At 42.9% G+C, this 19,347-nt stretch overlaps 1 protein-coding gene across 1 annotated transcript in view; it reads right to left on the reverse strand.

The window, feature by feature from the left end:
- Positions 1 to 1,071: 1,071 nt before the first annotated feature.
- LOC137331248 (diacylglycerol kinase theta) overlaps positions 1,072 to 19,347 on the reverse strand; it is a 168,239-nt gene continuing 149,963 nt past the window's right edge. Inside the window, exon 23 of the mRNA XM_067994908.1 lies at positions 1,072 to 5,962. Coding sequence (XP_067851009.1) covers positions 5,861 to 5,962 — 102 coding nt within the window. The 3' untranslated portion in view covers positions 1,072 to 5,860. The remainder of the gene's footprint in view (positions 5,963 to 19,347) is intronic.

Consider the following 19,347-nt stretch of genomic DNA (forward strand, 5'->3'; position numbering starts at 1 on the left):
CATTGTGAATATAGAAACTGGAGACAGGTGTGGTCATCTGTTAGAACTGGTTTGGTCATCTGTTAGAACTGGTTTGGTCGTTTTATTCACTGTTGCAGCAGGTGTTGGGACAGGATACTTTTTTGGAGGGTGGGGGGGGAAACAGAGCACCCACTCCTAAACCCTGTGTCTCAGATTAGCTCATGCCCCTCAAGCTGCTCCCTTATCTTATCCCTCATAATATTTTCAAACACTATCCAAACGGTGGAAGTAAGGTTTACAGGTCTAGAATTTGATGGTTCATCCCTTGCCCTTTTTTCCCCCAAAGCCAATTCTAACGGGGAAGGCACAACATAAGAACATAAGTAGGAGTAGGCCATTCGGCCCCTCGAGCCTGCTCCGCCATTCAATAAGATCATGGCTGATTTTCAACCTCAACCCCAATTTCCCGCCCGATCACCATATCCCTTCATTCCTTTAGAGTCCAAAAATCGATCAATCTCAGCCTTGAATATACTCAACCACTGAGAATCCACAGCCCTCTGGGGTAGAGAATTCCAAAGATTCACATCCCTGAGTGAAGAAATTTCTCCTCATCTCAATCCTAAATGGCCGACCCCTTATCCTGAGACCATGCCCCCTAGTTCTAGACTCTCCCGACTACTGATGTCAGGCTAACTGGCCTGTTTTCTCTCTTCTCTCCTTTCTTGAATAGCGGTGTTACATTTAAGGCAATCTTTGGCAGTGGTACTTGTGTATGATTAGCTACTATGATTTGGAAAGTAGACTGATAATGGAAGTTTCTGACGATGTATATTTGAAGACTCGATATGTGCAACAGACATATCAATGAAGTTCTACTGCTCTTTTTTTTGGCAACCAAAGGTATTAAGGGATATGGGCCAAAGGCAGGTATATGGAGTTAGATCACAGATCAGCCATGATCTTATCAAATGGCGGAGCAGGCACGAGGGGCTGAGCTGAATGGCCTACTCCTGTTCCTATGTTCTTTTAAACTGCCTCTCAATATCACTGTTGCATTGTCACTAACTACTTACTTCCCTTTTTATAAAACGACACAGGCAATTTCACTGAAATTCCCAGTTTTATTTAGTTGAAGATGTTATTCTTTCCATAGGTTTTTCATTGAACACAGAATTATATTCAAAAGAAGTGATTATATGTGACATCAGTGCAAATTTTTACAACACAACAGCAACCCATTTACTCTATCATTTCAAAATATACACAACTGATGCAATTAACATCAAATGATGGAAATTCTAGCTCGGATCAGTAGATGGTGGAATGATGTGAATCCTGTGAGTTAGGTCAATAAATTTACAGTATATGAGCCACATTGAACACAACACAAATTGTTAACAAGAAACATTTCCACTGGTTTTGATCTACAAAACAGAGATTTGAAAACTAACATTATACAAGGCAAACTAGAAACAAAAAATAATCACAGGTAAACAAGTGAGTAAATACATTTGCACATCCCACACTCGTGGTCACAGACATTTTGAACCCATAAACTGAACAAGTCTGTAGTTAAAATGGATTCCAGCACCCTAAGAAAACAAAAATGAATTTGCTACCAATCTAACCTGACAAAAGTCTGCAGTGTATATAAATTACTCATTTTTCTGACTCCAGGATTATTTGATTACATAAAACACTGGTACTTTGATCAGAGAATTGTTCTGTTTAACCGTTTTCAATTTCCTTTTAGTTTTTGGATTGTTTTAAGCGTAATTCAGTTCCAATCCCATTGATGGAGTAGTGTAGAAAACTGACAAATGAGTAGGTTATTATTACAGCTTCTTTGTAAAGTGTGACATTACATTAAAAGTCCACTAAAAAAAATCTACAATTACCCACCAGAGACTAACGTTCCAAAACAACCATCACAAGACAATGGTAACAATTTTCAAAGAATGGTGACCGCTACTGGCAACAATGTAGAAAGAGCTTTGTATTTACAGTTTAATGCTGGACCATAATAAAGAGCAACTTTATGTTGACGCAAACATCTTTCAATAATAAAGCTACACCCAACTATGTAGAAGGTGAGTCATTTAAAAAAGTGTGATGGAAAGCAGTCAGGTCCTGAAATAGTACATGGGTGACCAGATAAGATGGTTTGTCTCACTCACTTTCTTAACTCTTGTGGCCTTTTCAATGACTGGTGTTCAGGTCGGTAGGTGTCACTGGATGATGTTATAAGCTTGGCATTTTGTTTATGACTTTACTTATGCCAAGTATCATTCTCATCCAGGAAACCAGCAACCACTAACAAGACACTTCCCAAAATTGCTGTCTGCTCAACAGCCAGTTATAGTAACTACAAACTTCTACTTCATTGACTAACAGGCTGGTTCCCAAGCTTTCATTTAGTCTGAACTAAATGAATCCTGGTTAAAGAGCCCTGCCCCCTTCATTCTCATGCCATCGGTAAAAGCAACACTTGCACAAAAGGGCCAATGGAATGTAAATTGAAAGGAGTTTTTAGTGAAATTATAAAATATTGCAGTGTAATAACAGTCTCAATTAAAGGGAAAAGGAGCTTTAACACACTGAGAGCTGCCCCTCCTATTGACTGGTAAAAGGAGGAAACATTTGTTCTCCATCTCCAGGAGAAATGTGCAAATCCTGTAAGACTTTGAATGAGGAGATAAATAAATACCCAATATACAAAATCAAACTGTGACTTGTTGAGTTTGTGGTTACAAAAATGTATGTTGGAATTCATGATGTGCTGTGTTATGAACTAGCAAACCAATCAATATCTTTGCGCCTGCATCTACAAAAAGTATTTCTTTTTAAGTTGCTACACAAATGTTATTCCCAGGAAACTCAACATATTAGCATATATCAATCCACAAAGCTTTCAACAGCATATCAAAATAAAACTGCCTCTGTCAAATCAAAAGGTACAAATATGTAATCAATATTTTTCAAAATGCATGTGCATTATCAAAATACAACTCTAGAATTTCAAACTGTAAACATTTTGGGACTGAGAAATAGTTTTCCGTTTCCCAATTGGCTTCAGCTCCCTATTCAGTAGAAATACTACAGTGAACAGAAATGCTAAAACTTGGTTTCATCAAAGGAAAACCTCCACTTCTTGTAACTTTTTCCTCATGGCTACTGTGAAAAGTTTTTAAAGCATTAAAAACACTGGATTTAGTATAAACTGTTAACTCGGATTAACCCACTCCAGTAACACCCAGCAAAGGAATTAATTTTGATTAATTTAAACATATACATGAAGGTTTATAGAGAGAAAAAATAATTAATTCAAACGTACAATTTTTTAAATTTTAAAATGAAACCAATTTCAATGGGCGTAGACACCACAGTCCATACTGTATCGTAAGATTTAGACGAAAATCTATTCTTAACATATCCTTTCCTACAGCTGGACAAACCTAAATTAAGCTGAGGCAGGAATCTGGAGCTAAACTAAATTAGTTGTAAGAAATAGGCTGTCTATTAATGTAGATGGAGTTCTGTCTGTCTGGAAACTAAATTAAGCAGGACTGTCTTATTAATATTTGCACCTTGCAAATTGGAATGAAGATACCTATTACTGGTATGACCATAGTTTAATGGCCTTTACACTTCCCCCCAAAAGAGAGCCTGAGGAATGTTAATTGTGGAAATGGTGATGTTTGCCACCGTGGTGCACTGCAGACAATGCACCAAGTACAAATCCAACAGATGCTCAAAGCTCCCAAACTGAATGTTATTCTGAATTCAATGTCATGCATTGATACAACCAGAAATTTGGACCCCTTAATGCTACACACCAATGTGTGTGTTCCTGTTTTCCTTCATAGGCTTCCTGTTCACAAAGAACAAAGAACCTAACATTAGCTTTTCAAAATGCCATCCTGGGTGCTGTTAGCTACATTGATTCTGATTCACGAGTACACAATGCAACTTGTAAGATCAATACATATATCTAGATGCTTGGTAATACTTTAGGCACAATATTATCAGTAGAAAAAGTTGCCTTTTGTTTACTAACGCTGGATTTAACTAGGCAAAGATTTCACTGTCGAGGTCCTCATTTAGTAAAGGTATAACCAGTGATGTTCCCACTCAGTAGATGTGTAATTAACAAGGTCCCTATTCAGTAACATTTTCACTGGCAAGATCCCCAGTCAGGAAAGGTGCAACTAGCAAAGTTCTCATTCATAAAATAATGGAAACAGGTTTGTTTAGATTATTTTACTCTCAACAGATGTGGTAAATATTATGTGGTATTTGTAAAGCTACACCATTGATATTAAGTGAGAAAATTGGCCTTGTCCAACTTGAATTTCTGTGAGGTAAAATATCACTATTAACTATTATAGAATGGCATTTCATTTATAAAGTAGTGAACTGCAAGGCAGGTGTCCAATAACAGTGATTACTGACCTGCAAAATGCAAGTGGAGAAGGGAGGCACTGGCTATAAAGAATGAGTAAAACTTGGTCTCCATTGCAGAATGATGCTATCCTATGTTGTTGTACAAGGCTGGGTAGAGATTGCATAACAACTTGTGATTCGAGACTTAACCCCAGTTAATTATAATTTACAAAATTGCAAAAAATTAAGCATGCAAAAAATTCCTCAGCTGAGGCACGAAATGTTTTACACATAGCTGTTCGGAATGATTACATTTAATTTGATTTGTTTGCTCTAAATACAACATGGAGAAAATTTAGGCTTCCCTTAAATTGGAATGGATTCAAAATCCTTAAAAAGGCAGGGGCACAGAGATTACCTGCACATTTTCATCAAGTGTATTTTTGGGATAATTCACCATTTTTCTGGTTCTCCCATTAATTTTATCAAAGGATACAACAATGTGTGTGTTAAATCCATCTTTTTTGTTTTACAGGATTACATTCTGTCACAAGTGTGTGGATCTGGTAGAAAGGTTGACCAATAAGAAGTATTTGTTGTGGTATCCACTTTAACGATGTATCCCTGAACGTTCCATCACCCACAAACATAAATATTATTTCTGCATAAAACTATTTTCTCTCTAAAAAGATTTCTTTTTCAAAGTACAATGTAGCTCTACTTAAGTTCAGCGTTAATAAGTTCAAACATAGAATTGGTTTTGTCTGCTCACTGCACTAACTTAAAACATCAAAGAGGTAAACAAATACTCGAAACTTGGAATGTCTTTCTACTGAAAGATGTCAACCGTGAATATTTGTAAGAATCTTACAATCTTTTAAAGGGATTATGTTTGAGTCTAGATTATAACAGTTTCAGAACTGACTTGGGAAATGATTCAAAATAAGCGACAAGCTGTGGTAACTTGGAATACCCATGTTCCCGGCCCTTTTTATATCTTAATGTTTGCCCAATCAGCTCCTTGTATCATTAATTTATCTTCCTGACCCACTGCTCAAACACTGTGAGGTAAGTGGCACAAGTGGAGTAAGTCAGAACTGAAATCAGTGAGAACAGTCACTAATTTCAAAGTCCACTTCAGTCCAGAACAGGTCCTTAAAGTGGGAAAGGATGAGGCGTTTCCTGTACACAAGTAAAAGGTGCCTCTCCATTGATCAGTGACCATTTTGGTAACAATTTTACAATTCAGTTTACAATTCTACGTTTCAGATTCAAGGAGAAATATTTTGGCTAAATCATTTAATTGTTAATTCAACACCTGTGTTAGGATATCACAAACAACAGATAACGTTCCAGTGAAAATGGCCAAATATGTGTCAAAAACTATGAATTGCAAACTGCTGCAAACTTTTATAGTCATCATCAAATAATCTCTTGATTTACGTGGTCACACTGCAAGTCTTTAGATGAAATGGGAATTTTCTTTTCCAAGTTGGTGCTGCCACATCTGGTCTCAGTTGCCCAGATCCGAGGTGGTCATGCTCTCTGTTCTTGTATCTTTGAAACTCCCAGTTTGCTTCTTCTGTTTCTGTTTGCATTTTTTCAACATGTGAACCTGCAAAACATAAAAACCAGCAGCAGCTCACAACAGGTGAAAAACTGAACCAAACCAATTTCCATGGTACTCAAGAAATGAGCGTGTTCTACATTCCCTGCAGTACATTCACTGTGTACTGCTGAGAACAGGGCAATGTTACTTGAATTACCCGAGGTGAGCCTGGTTAGAGCTCAGTCTACCCCTCTGGATAGAGCTCAGTCTACCCCTCTGGTTAGAGCTCAGTCTACCCCTCTGGTTAGAGCTCAGTCTACCCCTCTGGTTAGAGCTCAGTCTACCCCTCTGGTTAGAGCTCAGTCTACCCCTCTGGTTAGAGCTCAGTCTACCCCTCTGGTTAGAGCTCAGTCTACCCCTCTGGTTAGAGCTCAGTCTACCCCTCTGATTAGAAGACAGATGTTATATTGTTAAAGGAAAGATGAATTGGCAGAACCCAACTCACGTTAACTGAATCATCAGTTGCCTGGTAACATCGGAAGGTGGAGCTCAGGTTATTCAAACTGAAGACGATTGTGTGGGAGTGAGCAGCCCACGTAAACTCCTATCTCCAGCTGGTATCAATTAACTTGATTCTTCATTTGCTCCAATTTCCTCCGAGCTGCTCACACGAGCCATTTTTTAAAAATGTTTAGACACATCGGTAGGGCATTGCATAAAAAAAATTCTCCTAACCTCTTCCTTTGCTCTTTGGCCTGAACTCAGTATCTTATGTCGATATCAGTCATTCAGTACCTGGCGTATCAGAGAACTCTGTCAATATCATTGCTGAAACTCTGAAATTGGGACAACTCCATTCGATGACCTGTTACAGAAGTTCTGCTGCAAACTAAACACGTGCAGAATGCAAGGCTGCTTGGTGCGTGAATCAATGCAAGGCCACAAGTTTCTCTCATTGATTTCTCAATTTTAGCCAGGCAACCCCTTTATCAATAACGTAGCAGTAGAGATCTGTGAGAAGGTCATTCTCGGGCCACCACGTGAGGTGGTCATTCTCGGGCCATCCCCTGTGAGGTGGTCATTCTCAGGCCATCCCCTGTGAGGTGGTCATTCTCGGGCCACCATGTGAGGTGGTCATTCTCGGGCCATCCCCTGCGAGGTGGTCATTCTCGGGCCATCCCCTGCGAGGTGGTCATTCTCGGGCCATCCCCTGCGAGGTGGTCATTCTCGGGCCATCCCCTGCGAGGTGGTCATTCTCGGGCCATCCCCTGCGAGGTGGTCATTCTCGGGCCACCCCGTGAGGTGGTCATTCTCGGGCCACCCCGTGAGGTGGTCATTCTCGGGCCACCCCGTGAGGTGGTCATTCTCGGGCCACCCCGTGAGGTGGTCATTCTCGGGCCACCCCGTGAGGTGGTCATTCTCGGGCCACCCCGTGAGGTGGTCATTCTCGGGCCACCCCGTGAGGTGGTCATTCTCGGGCCACCCCGTGAGGTGGTCATTCTCGGGCCACTCCCTCAACCAACATGCACCTAAAAAAACACAGATTTTAACAGAAAATAGAGGACCCTTCCCTCAGATCCCTAAACGAGCTCAACCAGGATCACGTCCATTTGGATAATATTTTAAATAGGCTAGTCACAAGTTTTCAGAACATTTTAATGGATTTATCTTTGACTTTTAGGAAACATGGAAGTTAAAGGGAATTTAACACAAGTTGTACGGACAGTGATGGGAAATTGTGGGAAGAAGGGAGGGAGTTTCACGGAGTGAATGAGTGGGCACTGATGGGGGAGTGGAGGGAGTGCGGAATGAGGAGTGGGAGATGCATGTAGGCAAGGAGATCATCGAGACCATGGGATGATTTGAAGGTTAGATGTTGAAATCTTGGTCACAGTGGAGTTTAGCAAAGACAGGGGCGTCTGGAGTGAGTGATGCTGCACATCGTGACATCCTGAGTGTACTGTAGTGTGTGGTGTGCATGGAGTGGGAGGGGCAAGGATGGTATTGGAGGAATCAAGACCCAGGATGGTCAAGGACTGATGAATGGGTTTGAAGTTGACAATGGTGAAAGATGTGGTCTTGGAAAGCGACTGGATGGAGGGAAGAAAACTGCATTCAGGGTTGTGTCCCTTTGATATTTAACCACAACTTACTTTAAATAACCAAGAGCTCATCGCTCTGGGATAACTTGACGTCATCTGCACCAATACAGACCCATTAGAAAGTTTGAATAAAACATGAGCTCTCTGTTTCAAGCATTGTAAATGACCCATTGGATTCAAATCAATAAAACCTCCCTCAATTGTACCTGGATTTGGACATTTTTATACATGTGGGTGAATCTGTTCTGCTTTCTTCTTATCAATCATATTGAGTAAATCTATATTAAGAATGTCAATTATTGTTCTCATAATATAGACGTATTCAATGTGTCAAAATAGCTGCACACAATCCCTCTCACTTAATATTGATAAAACAACACAGCTTCTGAAATATCAATGCATGAGGACATTTACAGACTGGTCATCGCAGAACTCCAGTTATTGGTAGTCCTGCAATTTGCCAACTGCTGCTGCAGCATTAACACAACGCGTCCAATCTAAAAGGAAAATTATAAGCAGTGCAGTGATCTGCCTTCCAAATTTCACCTCAATCTCATAACTCTCTGAGAAACAACTGCTCTTTGGCCCCTCAAACCTTTATAATTGTCTGATTTAAGGGAGCTGACATATGAAAAAATTGACTCTCCAGATTCTCACAGCAGTCTTGGGATCTGCAATACACCACATTAAATATCTGTCTGAGAAAGGGAAAGGATCACTGGACAACAACAGACTCACAGGACAGTGTGATACAAAGTGTGAATCAGTCTCACTGGGCAGTGTGATACAAAGTGTGAATCAGTCTCACAGGACAGTGTGATACAAAGTGTGAATCAGTCTCACAGGACAGTGTGATACAAAGTGTGAATCAGCCTCACTCGGCAGTGTGATACAAAGTGTGAATCAGTCTCACAGGACAGTGTGATACAAAGTGTGAATCAGACTCACAGGACAGTGTGATACAAAGTGTGAATCAGTCTCACAGGACAGTGTGATACAAAGTGTGAATCAGCCTCACTCGGCAGTGTGAATCTGCCTCACTCGGCAGTGTGATACAAAGTGTGAATCAGACTCACAGGACAGTGTGATACAAAGTGTGAATCAGTCTCACAGGACAGTGTGATACAAAGTGTGAATCAGTCTCACTCGGCAGTGTGATACAAAGTGTGAATCAGTCTCACAGGACAGTGTGATACAAAGTGTGAATCAGTCTCACTCGGCAGTGTGATACAAAGTGTGAATCAGTCTCACAGGACAGTGTGATACAAAGTGTGAATCAGACTCACAGGACAGTGTGATACAAAGTGTGAATCAGTCTCACTCGGCAGTGTGATACAAAGTGTGAATCAGTCTCACAGGACAGTGTGATACAAAGTGTGAATCCGTCTCACTGGGCAGTGTGATACAAAGTGTGAATCAGTCTCACAGGACAGTGTGATACAAAGTGTGAATCAGCCTCACTCGGCAGTGTGATACAAAGTGTGAATCAGACTCAAAGGACAGTGTGATACAAAGTGTGAATCAGTCTCACAGGACAGTGTGATACAAAGTGTGAATCAGACTCACAGGACAGTGTGATACAAAGTGTGAATCAGCCTCACTCGGCAGTGTGATACAAAGTGTGAATCAGACTCACAGGACAGTGTGATACAAAGTGTGAATCAGTCTCACAGGACAGTGTGATACAAAGTGTGAATCAGACTCACAGGACAGTGTGATACAAAGTGTGAATCAGTCTCACAGGACAGTGTGATACAAAGTGTGAATCAGCCTCACTCGGCAGTGTGATACAAAGTGTGAATCAGACTCACAGGACAGTGTGATACAAAGTGTGAATCAGTCTCACAGGACAGTGTGATACAAAGTGTGAATCAGATTCACAGGACAGTGTGATACAAAGTGTGAATCAGACTCACAGGACAGTGTGATACAAAGTGTGAATCAGACTCACAGGACAGTGTGATACAAAGTGTGAATCAGTCTCACAGGACAGTGTGATACAAAGTGTGAATCAGACTCACAGGACAGTGTGATACAAAGTGTGAATCAGACCCACAGGACAGTGTGATACAAAGTGTGAATCAGACTCACAGGACAGTGTGATACAAAGTGTGAATCAGCCTCACTCGGCAGTGTGATACAAAGTGTGAATCAGTCTCACAGGACAGTGTGATACAAAGTGTGAATCAGTCTCACAGGACAGTGTGATACAAAGTGTGAATCAGACTCACAGGACAGTGTGATACAAAGTGTGAATCAGACTCACAGGACAGTGTGATACAAAGTGTGAATCAGACTCACAGGACAGTGTGATACAAAGTGTGAATCAGACTCACAGGACAGTGTGATACAAAGTGTGAATCAGACTCACTCGGCAGTGTGATACAAAGTGTGAATCAGTCTCACTCGGCAGTGTGATACAAAGTGTGAATCAGCCTCACTCGGCAGTGTGATACAAAGTGTGAATCAGACTCACAGGACAGTGTGATACAAAGTGTGAATCAGACTCACTGGGCAGTGTGATACAAAGTGTGAATCAGTCTCACTCGGCAGTGTGATACAAAGTGTGAATCAGTCTCACTCGGCAGTGTGATACAAAGTGTGAATCAGCCTCACTCGGCAGTGTGATACAAAGTGTGAATCAGCCTCACTCGGCAGTGTGATACAAAGTGTGAATCAGCCTCACTCGGCAGTGTGATACAAAGTGTCCTGAAGGTGGAGCAGGCCTGACTCATCTGAGTCACAAGCTGTAGAAATACAGGGGCCTGATCATGCAACAGCACTGAGTGCAACGGAGCACAGAGTGGTCAGCTGAGAGTTTGTTGAGTGTGGGAGTTTGGTGAAGTGGGGGAAGGAGGTGCTGCTTTGCCTTGCTTTTCCTAACCTTTTCCGCAGAGCAGCGGCAGACCTGAGCAGCAGAAGACTGAGAGTGGGGATAAAAGCAGCAGCAGACCTGCAACAAGAGAAAATTACTGTGTGACGTCACAGGTGAGGCAGGAGAGTCCGAGAGGTAAGCACAGTATAAAAGGAGAGTCCGAGAGCGGGAGGGGAGTCTGAGAGGTGAACGCAGGGTAAATCTAAGGCAAGTCATGGCAGCACAGCAACTGCTGCACTATGTGGGAAGTCATGGACACTACCAGTGTCCCTGGCGACCATGTGTGCAGGAAGTGTGTCCAGCTGCAGCTACTGGCAAACCGCATTTTGGAGCTGGAGCTGCGGGTGGATTCGCTGTGGAGCATCCGTGATGCTGAGACTATCGTGGACAGCACGTTCAGTGAGGTGGTCACACCGCAGGTAAGATTACGCAGGCAGAAAGGAAATGGGTGACCGCCAGGCAGAGTAAAAGGACTAGGCAGGTAGAGCAGGGAGCCCCTGGGGCCATCTCCCTCTCAAACAGATATTCTGCTTTGGATACTGTTGGGGGAGATGGCTTATCAGGGGAAAGTAGCAAGACCCAGGTTCGGAGCACCACGGGTGGCTCTGCTGCACAGGAGGGGAGGAAGAAGAGTGGCAGGGCTATAGTGATAGGGGATTCAATTGTAAGGGGAACAGATAGGCGTTTCTGCAGCCGCAAACGTGACTCCAGGATGGTATGTTGCCTCCCTGGTGCTAGGGTCAAGGATGTCACGGAGCAGCTGCAGGGCATTCTGGAGGGGGAGGGTGAACAGCCAGTAGTCGTGGTCCATATCGGTACCAACGACAGAGGTAAAAAAAAAAGGGATGAGGTCCTGCAAGGTGAATTTAAGGAGTTAGGAGATAAATTAAAAAGCAGGACCTCAAAGGTAGTGATCTCAGGATTACTACCAGTGCCACATGCTAGTGAGTATAGGAACAGGAGAATAGACCGGATGAATGCGTGGCTGCAGGGATGGTGTAGGAGGGAGGGATTTAGATTCCTGGGACATTGGGACCGGTTCTGGGGAAGGTGGGACGGGTTACACCCGAGCAGGACTGGGACCAATGTCCTCGCGGGGGAGTTTGCTAGTGCTGTTGGGGAAAGTTTAAACGAGAGTGGCAGGGGGATGGGAACCTGAGCGGGGAGTCAGAAGGGAGTAAAGTTGAGAACAGCAAGAGAGGGGAAGACCCAGGGGAAATTTACAATACAAATAGTACAAACAGTTGTTCAAGAACAAGTGAAAGGGAAAAGCGTAGAGCAGCGGAAAGAAAGTGTACTTTAGACACTACAGATAAAGTGAAAACTAGAAGGCGTAAGGCGATTAACCCAGCATCAAAGCTGAAGGTCAGGCTAGGGTGTGTGGCCCAACTAAGAGTTCTATATACAAATGCACAGAGTATAAGGAATAAATTAAATGAACTACAGGTTCAAATTCAAATTGGAGGGTATGACATGATAGCTATTACTGAGACACGGCTGCAGGGTGGTCAGGATTGGGAACTAAATAAACCGGGTTATAAGGTCTACAGGAGAGATAGGGAAAATGGATTCTATGATTCTATGAGTAGCCTTAATGATTAGAGATGAAATCACTTCAATAATAAAGGAGGATATAACGAGAGGTAAGCAGACAACAGAGACCTTATGGGTTGAGTTGAGAAATAGGAAAGGATCTAAGACTATAGTGGGAATTGTGTATAGGACCCCTGGCAGCAGCTCTGAAGTGCTAGATTGTATAAATGCAGAGATTAGACAAGCGTGTAAGAAAGGCATAGTGGTCTTAATGGGGGACTTTAACCTTCACATAGATTGGGGAAAAGCAGACTAGCAACTGTCAGAAAGGTAGTGAATTTCTTGAGTGTGTCCGGGATAGTTTTCTACAGCAGTATGTCCGAGAGGCAACAAGGGAGCAAGCCACACTAGATTTAGTAATGAGTAATGAACCAGATTTAGTTAACGGCTTAACTGTGCGCGAACATCTATCCAATAGCGATCATAACATGATCGAGTTCAACGTAGTGTTTGAAAGGGGAAAAAGTGAGTCAGCTGCGAAGATTCTTGACTTGGGTAAGGCCGACTTCAAAGGGATGAGACAGAGACTGTCCACAGTAAACTGGGCAAATCTGTTAATGGGTAAAACGACTGATGATCAGTGGGAAATGTTTAAAGAAACATTTAACGTGATACAGAATCGGGTTATACCCCTGAGGGGCAAGAACTCTACCTGCGAAAAAAAACAGCCATGGACAACTAAAGAGGTAAGGGACAGTATAAGACATAAGGAAAGGGCATACAAAAAGGCAAAAAATGGCACAGATCCTGGCAAATGGGAAAGATACAAAGATCAACAAAGGGTCACAAAACAGATAGTAAGAGCTACAAAAAGAGAGTATGAAAAGAAACTTGCAAGGGATATCAAAACCAATACGAAGAACTTTTATAGTTACATTAGGGAAAACAGGGTGGTCAGGAGCAGTGTTGGCCCCTTAAAAACTGAAAGTGGGGATATTGTCATTGACAATGGAGAAATGGCGGACATGTTGAACAATTACTTTGCGTCAGTATTTAAAGTAGAAAAAGGGGATAGCATGCCGGAAATCCCAAGAAAACGAATATTGAATCGGGGAAGGGACTTGATAAAATTAATATAAGTAAAGCAACATTAATGAAGAAAATAATAGCACTAAAGAGTGACAAATCCCCAGGACCAGATGGTTTCCATCCCAGGGTTTTAAAGGAAGTAGGTGAGCACATTGCGGATGCCCTAACTATAATCTTTCAAAGTTCTCTAGATTCGGGAACTGTCCCTCTGGATTGGAAAATTGCACATGTCACTCCACTTTTTAAGAAAGGAGAGAGAGGGAAATCAGGGAATTATAGACCAGTTAGCCTAACATCTGTTATGGGGAAAATGCTGGAGTCTATAATTAAGGATAGGGTGACTGAACACCTCGAGAATTTTCAGTTAATCAGAGAGAGCCAGCATGGATTTGTGAAAGGTAGGTCGTGCCTGACAAACCTGATTGAATGTTTTGAAGAGGTGACTAAAGTAGTGGTCAGGGGAATGTCAATGGATGTTATTTATATGGACTTCCAGAAGGCATTTGATTAGGTCCCACATAAGAGACTGTTAGCTAAGATAGAAGCCCATAGAATCGAGGGAAAAGTACGGACTTGGTTTTCAAGTTGGCTGAGCGAAAGGCGACAGAGAGTAGGGATAATGGGTAGGTACTCACATTGGCAGGATGTGACTAGTGGAGTCCCGCAGGGATCTGTCTTGGAGCCTCAATTATTCACAATATTTATTAACGACTCAGATGAAGGCATAGAAAGTCTCATATCTAAGTTTGCCGATGACACAAAGATTGGTTGTAAACAATTTTACAACACCAAGTTATAGTCCAGCAATTTTATTTTAAATTCACAAGCTTTCGGAGATTTTCTCCTTCCTCAGGCAAATGTTTCAAGAGCTCCTTGAAGCCTACGCATTTATACATATAGAACAATACATGGTGTTTACAGACTGCCCCTGCAACTGCCCGTTGCCAAGGCAATCACCGTGTTCAGACAGAGAGGTGTCACCTGCAGAACCCCCGAATACACATTCAACAAAAAAACAAACAGGGAAAAAAAAGAGAAAAAAAACACAGAGAGAGGCAGAAACATCCGGAAGGCAGAGAGAGCCAGCAAATGACCCATTATATTAAAAACAGATAACATTTGTTCGCTGGTGGGGTAACGTGTAGCGTGACATGAACCCAAGATCCCGGTTGAGGCCGTCCTCATGGGTGCGGAACTTGGCTATCAATTTCTGCTCGACGATTTTGCGTTGTCGTGTGTCTCGAAGGCCGCCTTGGAGTACGCTTACCCGAAGGTAAGGTTCCTGCTCAGACGAGGAGGAACGCGATGGACACCTACAGACGCTGAAAGACGCCCTAGTAAGAACGGGATATGACGCTCGACTCATCGATCGACAGTTCCGACGGGCCACAGCAAAAAATCGCATAGACCTCCTCAGGAGACTAACACGGGACGCAACCAACAGAGTACCCTTTGTCGTCCAGTACTTCCCCGGAGCGGAGAAACTACGCCATGTTCTCCGCAGCCTTCAACATGTCATCAATGAGGACAAACACCTCGCTATGGCCATCCCCACACCTCCACTACTCGCCTTTAAACAGCCACCCAACCTCAAACAGACCATCGTTCGCAGCAAACTACCTAGCTTTCAAGAGAACAGCGTCCACGACGCCACACAACCCTGCCACGGTAACCTCTGCAAGACATGCCAGATCATCGACACAGATACCACCATCACACGAGAGGACACCACCCACCAGGTGCATGGTTCATACTCCTGTGACTCGGCCAACGTTGTCTACCTCATACGTTGCAGGAAAGGATGCCCCAGAGCATGGTACATTGGCGAGACCATGCAGACGCTGCGACAACGGATGAACGGACACCGCGCAACAATCGCCAAACAGGAGGGTTCCCTCCCAGTCGGGGAACACTTCAGCAGTCATGGACATTCATCCACCGACCTTCGGGTAAGCGTACTCCAAGGCGGCCTTCGAGACACACGACAACGCAAAATCGTCGAGCAGAAATTGATAGCCAAGTTCCGCACCCATGAGGACGGCCTCAACCGGGATCTTGGGTTCATGTCACGCTACACGTTACCCCACCAGCGAACAAATGTTATCTGTTTTTAATATAATGGGTCATTTGCTGGCTCTCTCTGCCTTCCGGATGTTTCTGCCTCTCTCTGTGTTTTTTTTCTCTGTTTTTTTTCCCTGTTTGTTTTTTTGTTGAATGTGTATTCGGGGGTTCTGCAGGTGACACCTCTCTGTCTGAACACGGTGATTGCCTTGGCAACGGGCAGTTGCAGGGGCAGTCTGTAAACACCATGTATTGTTCTATATGTATAAATGCGTAGGCTTCAAGGAGCTCTTGAAACATTTGCCTGAGGAAGGAGAAAATCTCCGAAAGCTTGTGAATTTAAAATAAAATTGCTGGACTATAACTTGGTGTTGTAAAATTGTTTACAATTGTCAACCCCAGTCCATCACCGACATCTCCACATCACAAAGATTGGTGGCATTGTAAGCAGTGTAGATGAAAACATAAAATTACAAAGGGATATTGATAGGTTAGGTGAATGGGCAAAACTGTGGCAAATGGAGTTCAATGTGGACAAATGTGAGGTCATCCACTTTGGATCAAAAAAGGATAGAACAGGGTACTTTCTAAATGGTAAAAAGTTAAAAACAGTGATGTCCAAAGGGATTTAGGGGTTCAGGTACATAGATCATTGAAGTGTCATGAACAGGTGCAGAAAATAATCAATAAGGCTAATGGAATGCTGGCCTTTATATCAAGAGGACCAGAGTACAAGGGGGCAGAAGTTATGCTGCAGCTATACAAAACCCTGGTTAGACCACACCTGGAGTACTGTGAGCAGTTCTGGGCATCGCACCTTCGGAAGGACATATTGGCCTTGGAGGGAGTGCAGCATAGGTTTACTGGAATGATATCCGGACTTCAAGGGTTAAATTACGAGGAGAGATTACACAAATTGGGGTTGTATTCTCTGGAGTTTCGAAGATTAAGGGGTGATCTGATCGAAGTTTATAAGATATTAAGGGGAACGGATAGGGTGGATAGAGAGAAACTATTTCCGCTGGTTGGGGTTTCTAGGAGTAGGGGGCACAGTCTAAAAATTAGAGCCAGACTTTCAGGAGCAAGATTAGAAAACATTTCTACACACAAAGGGTAGTCGAAGTTTGGAACTCTCTTCCGCAAACGGCAATTGGTACGAGCTCAATTGCTAAATTTAAATGTGAGATAGATAGCTTTTTGGCAATCAAAGGTATTAAGGGATATGGGCCAAAGGCAGGTATATGGAGTTAGATCACAGATCAGCCATGATCTTATCAAATGGCGAAGCAGGCACGAGGGGCTGAATGGCCTACTCCTGTTCCTATGTTCCTAAGTGTCAAACAGTCTCACTGGGCAGTGTGACACAAAGTGTGAATCAGCCATACAGCATAAGAGAACACGTGAGGACAGACTGGGAAGAGGTAGCCAAGTGTTTGCAACACTGCTGCGCAACTTAAGTCTCACACGCAACTCACAAGCTGATATCACACTATCATAGTCGGTACAACACAGTAGGAGGCCATTCGGCCCATCGTGCCTGTGCCGGCTCTTTGAAAGAGCTATCCAATTAGTCCCACTCCCCTGCTCTTTCCCCGTAGCCCTGTAATTTTTTTTCCCTTTAAGTATTTATCCAATTCCCTTTTGAATGTTACTATTGAATCTGCTTCCACCGCCCTTTCAGGCAGCGCATTCCAGATCATTATAACTCGCTGCGTAAAAAAATGTTTCCTCATGTAGCCTCTGGTTCTTTTGCCAGTCACCTTAAATCTTTGTGCTCTGGTTACTGATCCTTCTGCCACTGGAAACAGTTTCTCCATCAAAACCGTTCATGATTTTGAACATCTCAATCATATCTCCTCTTAACCTTCTCTGCTCGAAGGAGAACAATCCCAGCTTCTCCAGATAACTGAAGTCCCTCATCCCTGGTACCATTCTAGTAAATCTCTTCTGCCCCCTCTCTAAGGCCTTGACATCCTTCCCAAAGTGTGGTGCCCAGAATTGAACACAATACTCCAGCTGAGGCCTAATCAGTGTTTGATAAAGGTTTAGCATAACTTCCTTGCTTTTGTACTCTATGCCTCTATTAATCAAGCCCAAGAATCCATGTGCTTTTTTAACAGCCTTCTCAACTTGTCCTGCCACCTTCAAAGATTTGTGTATGTGCACCCCCAGGTCTCTCTGTTCCCGCACCCCCTTTAAAGTTGTACCATTTAATTTATATTGCCTCTCCTCATTCTTCCCACCAAAATGTATAATTTCACATTTCTCTGCATTAAATTTCATCTGCCATGTGTGTACCCATTTCACCAGTCTGTCTGTGTCCTCCTGAAGTCTGTTACTATCCTCCACATTGTTTACTACATTTCCAAGTTTTGTGTCATCTGCAAACTTTGAAATTATACCCCCTATACCCAAGTCCAGGTCATTAATATATATCAGAAAGAGCAGTGGTCCTAATACTGACCCCTGGGGAACGTCACTGTATACTTCCCTCCAGTCTGAAAAACAACCGTTCACCACTACTCTCTCCTTTCTGTCCTTTAGCCAATTTTGTATCCACGCTGCCACTGTCCCTTTGGGCTTTAATTTTGCTAACAAGTCTATTATGTGGTACTTTATCAAATGCCTTTTGAAAGTCCATACTCACAACATCAACCGCACTCCCCCATCGACCCTCTCCGTTACTTCATCAAAGAACTCAATCAAGTTACTCAAAAACAGTTTTCCTGTAACAAATCCGTGCTGATTTTCATTTATTCGGCCAGACTTTTCCAAGTACCAATTAATTTTGTCCCGGATTATTGTCTCTAAAAGTTTCCCCACCACTGACATTAGGCTGACTGGGGGAAAGGGGGACGGGGGGCTCAGGTGGAAAAGGTAGTATAAATAATAATTCTAAAACAAACGAAAAGGAAGCGAGTGGAGTGAGAGTCAGAAATTGTGCTTTAGGCATTATAGTAAAGGGAAAACTAAAAGATGTAAAGTAATTAAATCAGGAGAGAGAAATAAGAAATGTCTGAGAAAAACAACATTAGAGCAGAAGGACAGGTTAGGGTGTGTGGCCAAAATAAGCGTTCTTTATACAAACACACTGTGTATAAGGAACAAATTGAATGAATTGCAGATGCAAATTCAACTTAGAGGGTACGACATGGCAGCCAATACTGAGACATGGCTGCAAGACGGTCAGGACTGGGAACTGAATATACCAGGTTATAAGGTCCATTGAAGGAGAGGGAAACTGGTGATGGGGGAGGAATAGCCTTAGTGATTAGGGATGAAATTACTTCAATAATAAAAGAGGATATAATGAGAGGTGTGCAGGCAGTGGAGACTTTATGAGTAGAATTAAGAAAAGGATTTAAGACTGTAGTGAGAGTTGTGTATGGGCCCCCTGGTAGCAGCTGTGAAGTGGCACAATAAATGCAGAGGTTAAACAAGCATGTAGCAAAGGCAGAGTGGTTTAATGGGGAAATTTAACTTTCATATAGATTGGGATAAGCAGACAAGCTCATGTAGGAAAGGTAATGAATTTCATAAGAACATAAGAAATAGGAGCACAGGAGGCCAATCGGCCCCTCGAGCCTGCTCCGCCATTCAATAAGATCATGGCTGATCTGATCCCAACCACAAATCTAAAGAACACAAGTAGGAGCAGGACCCGGCCACTCAGCCCCTGGGCCCTCTCCGCCACCCACAGGGGATTGACCGATCCGAACTCAGCTTCATGTCCAATTTCCTGCCCGCTCCCCGTAACCCCTAATTCCCTTCACTTCTAGGAAACTGTCTAT

This window comes from Heptranchias perlo, chromosome 1 (assembly GCF_035084215.1).
Source record: "Heptranchias perlo isolate sHepPer1 chromosome 1, sHepPer1.hap1, whole genome shotgun sequence".
NCBI lineage: Eukaryota > Metazoa > Chordata > Chondrichthyes > Hexanchiformes > Hexanchidae > Heptranchias > Heptranchias perlo.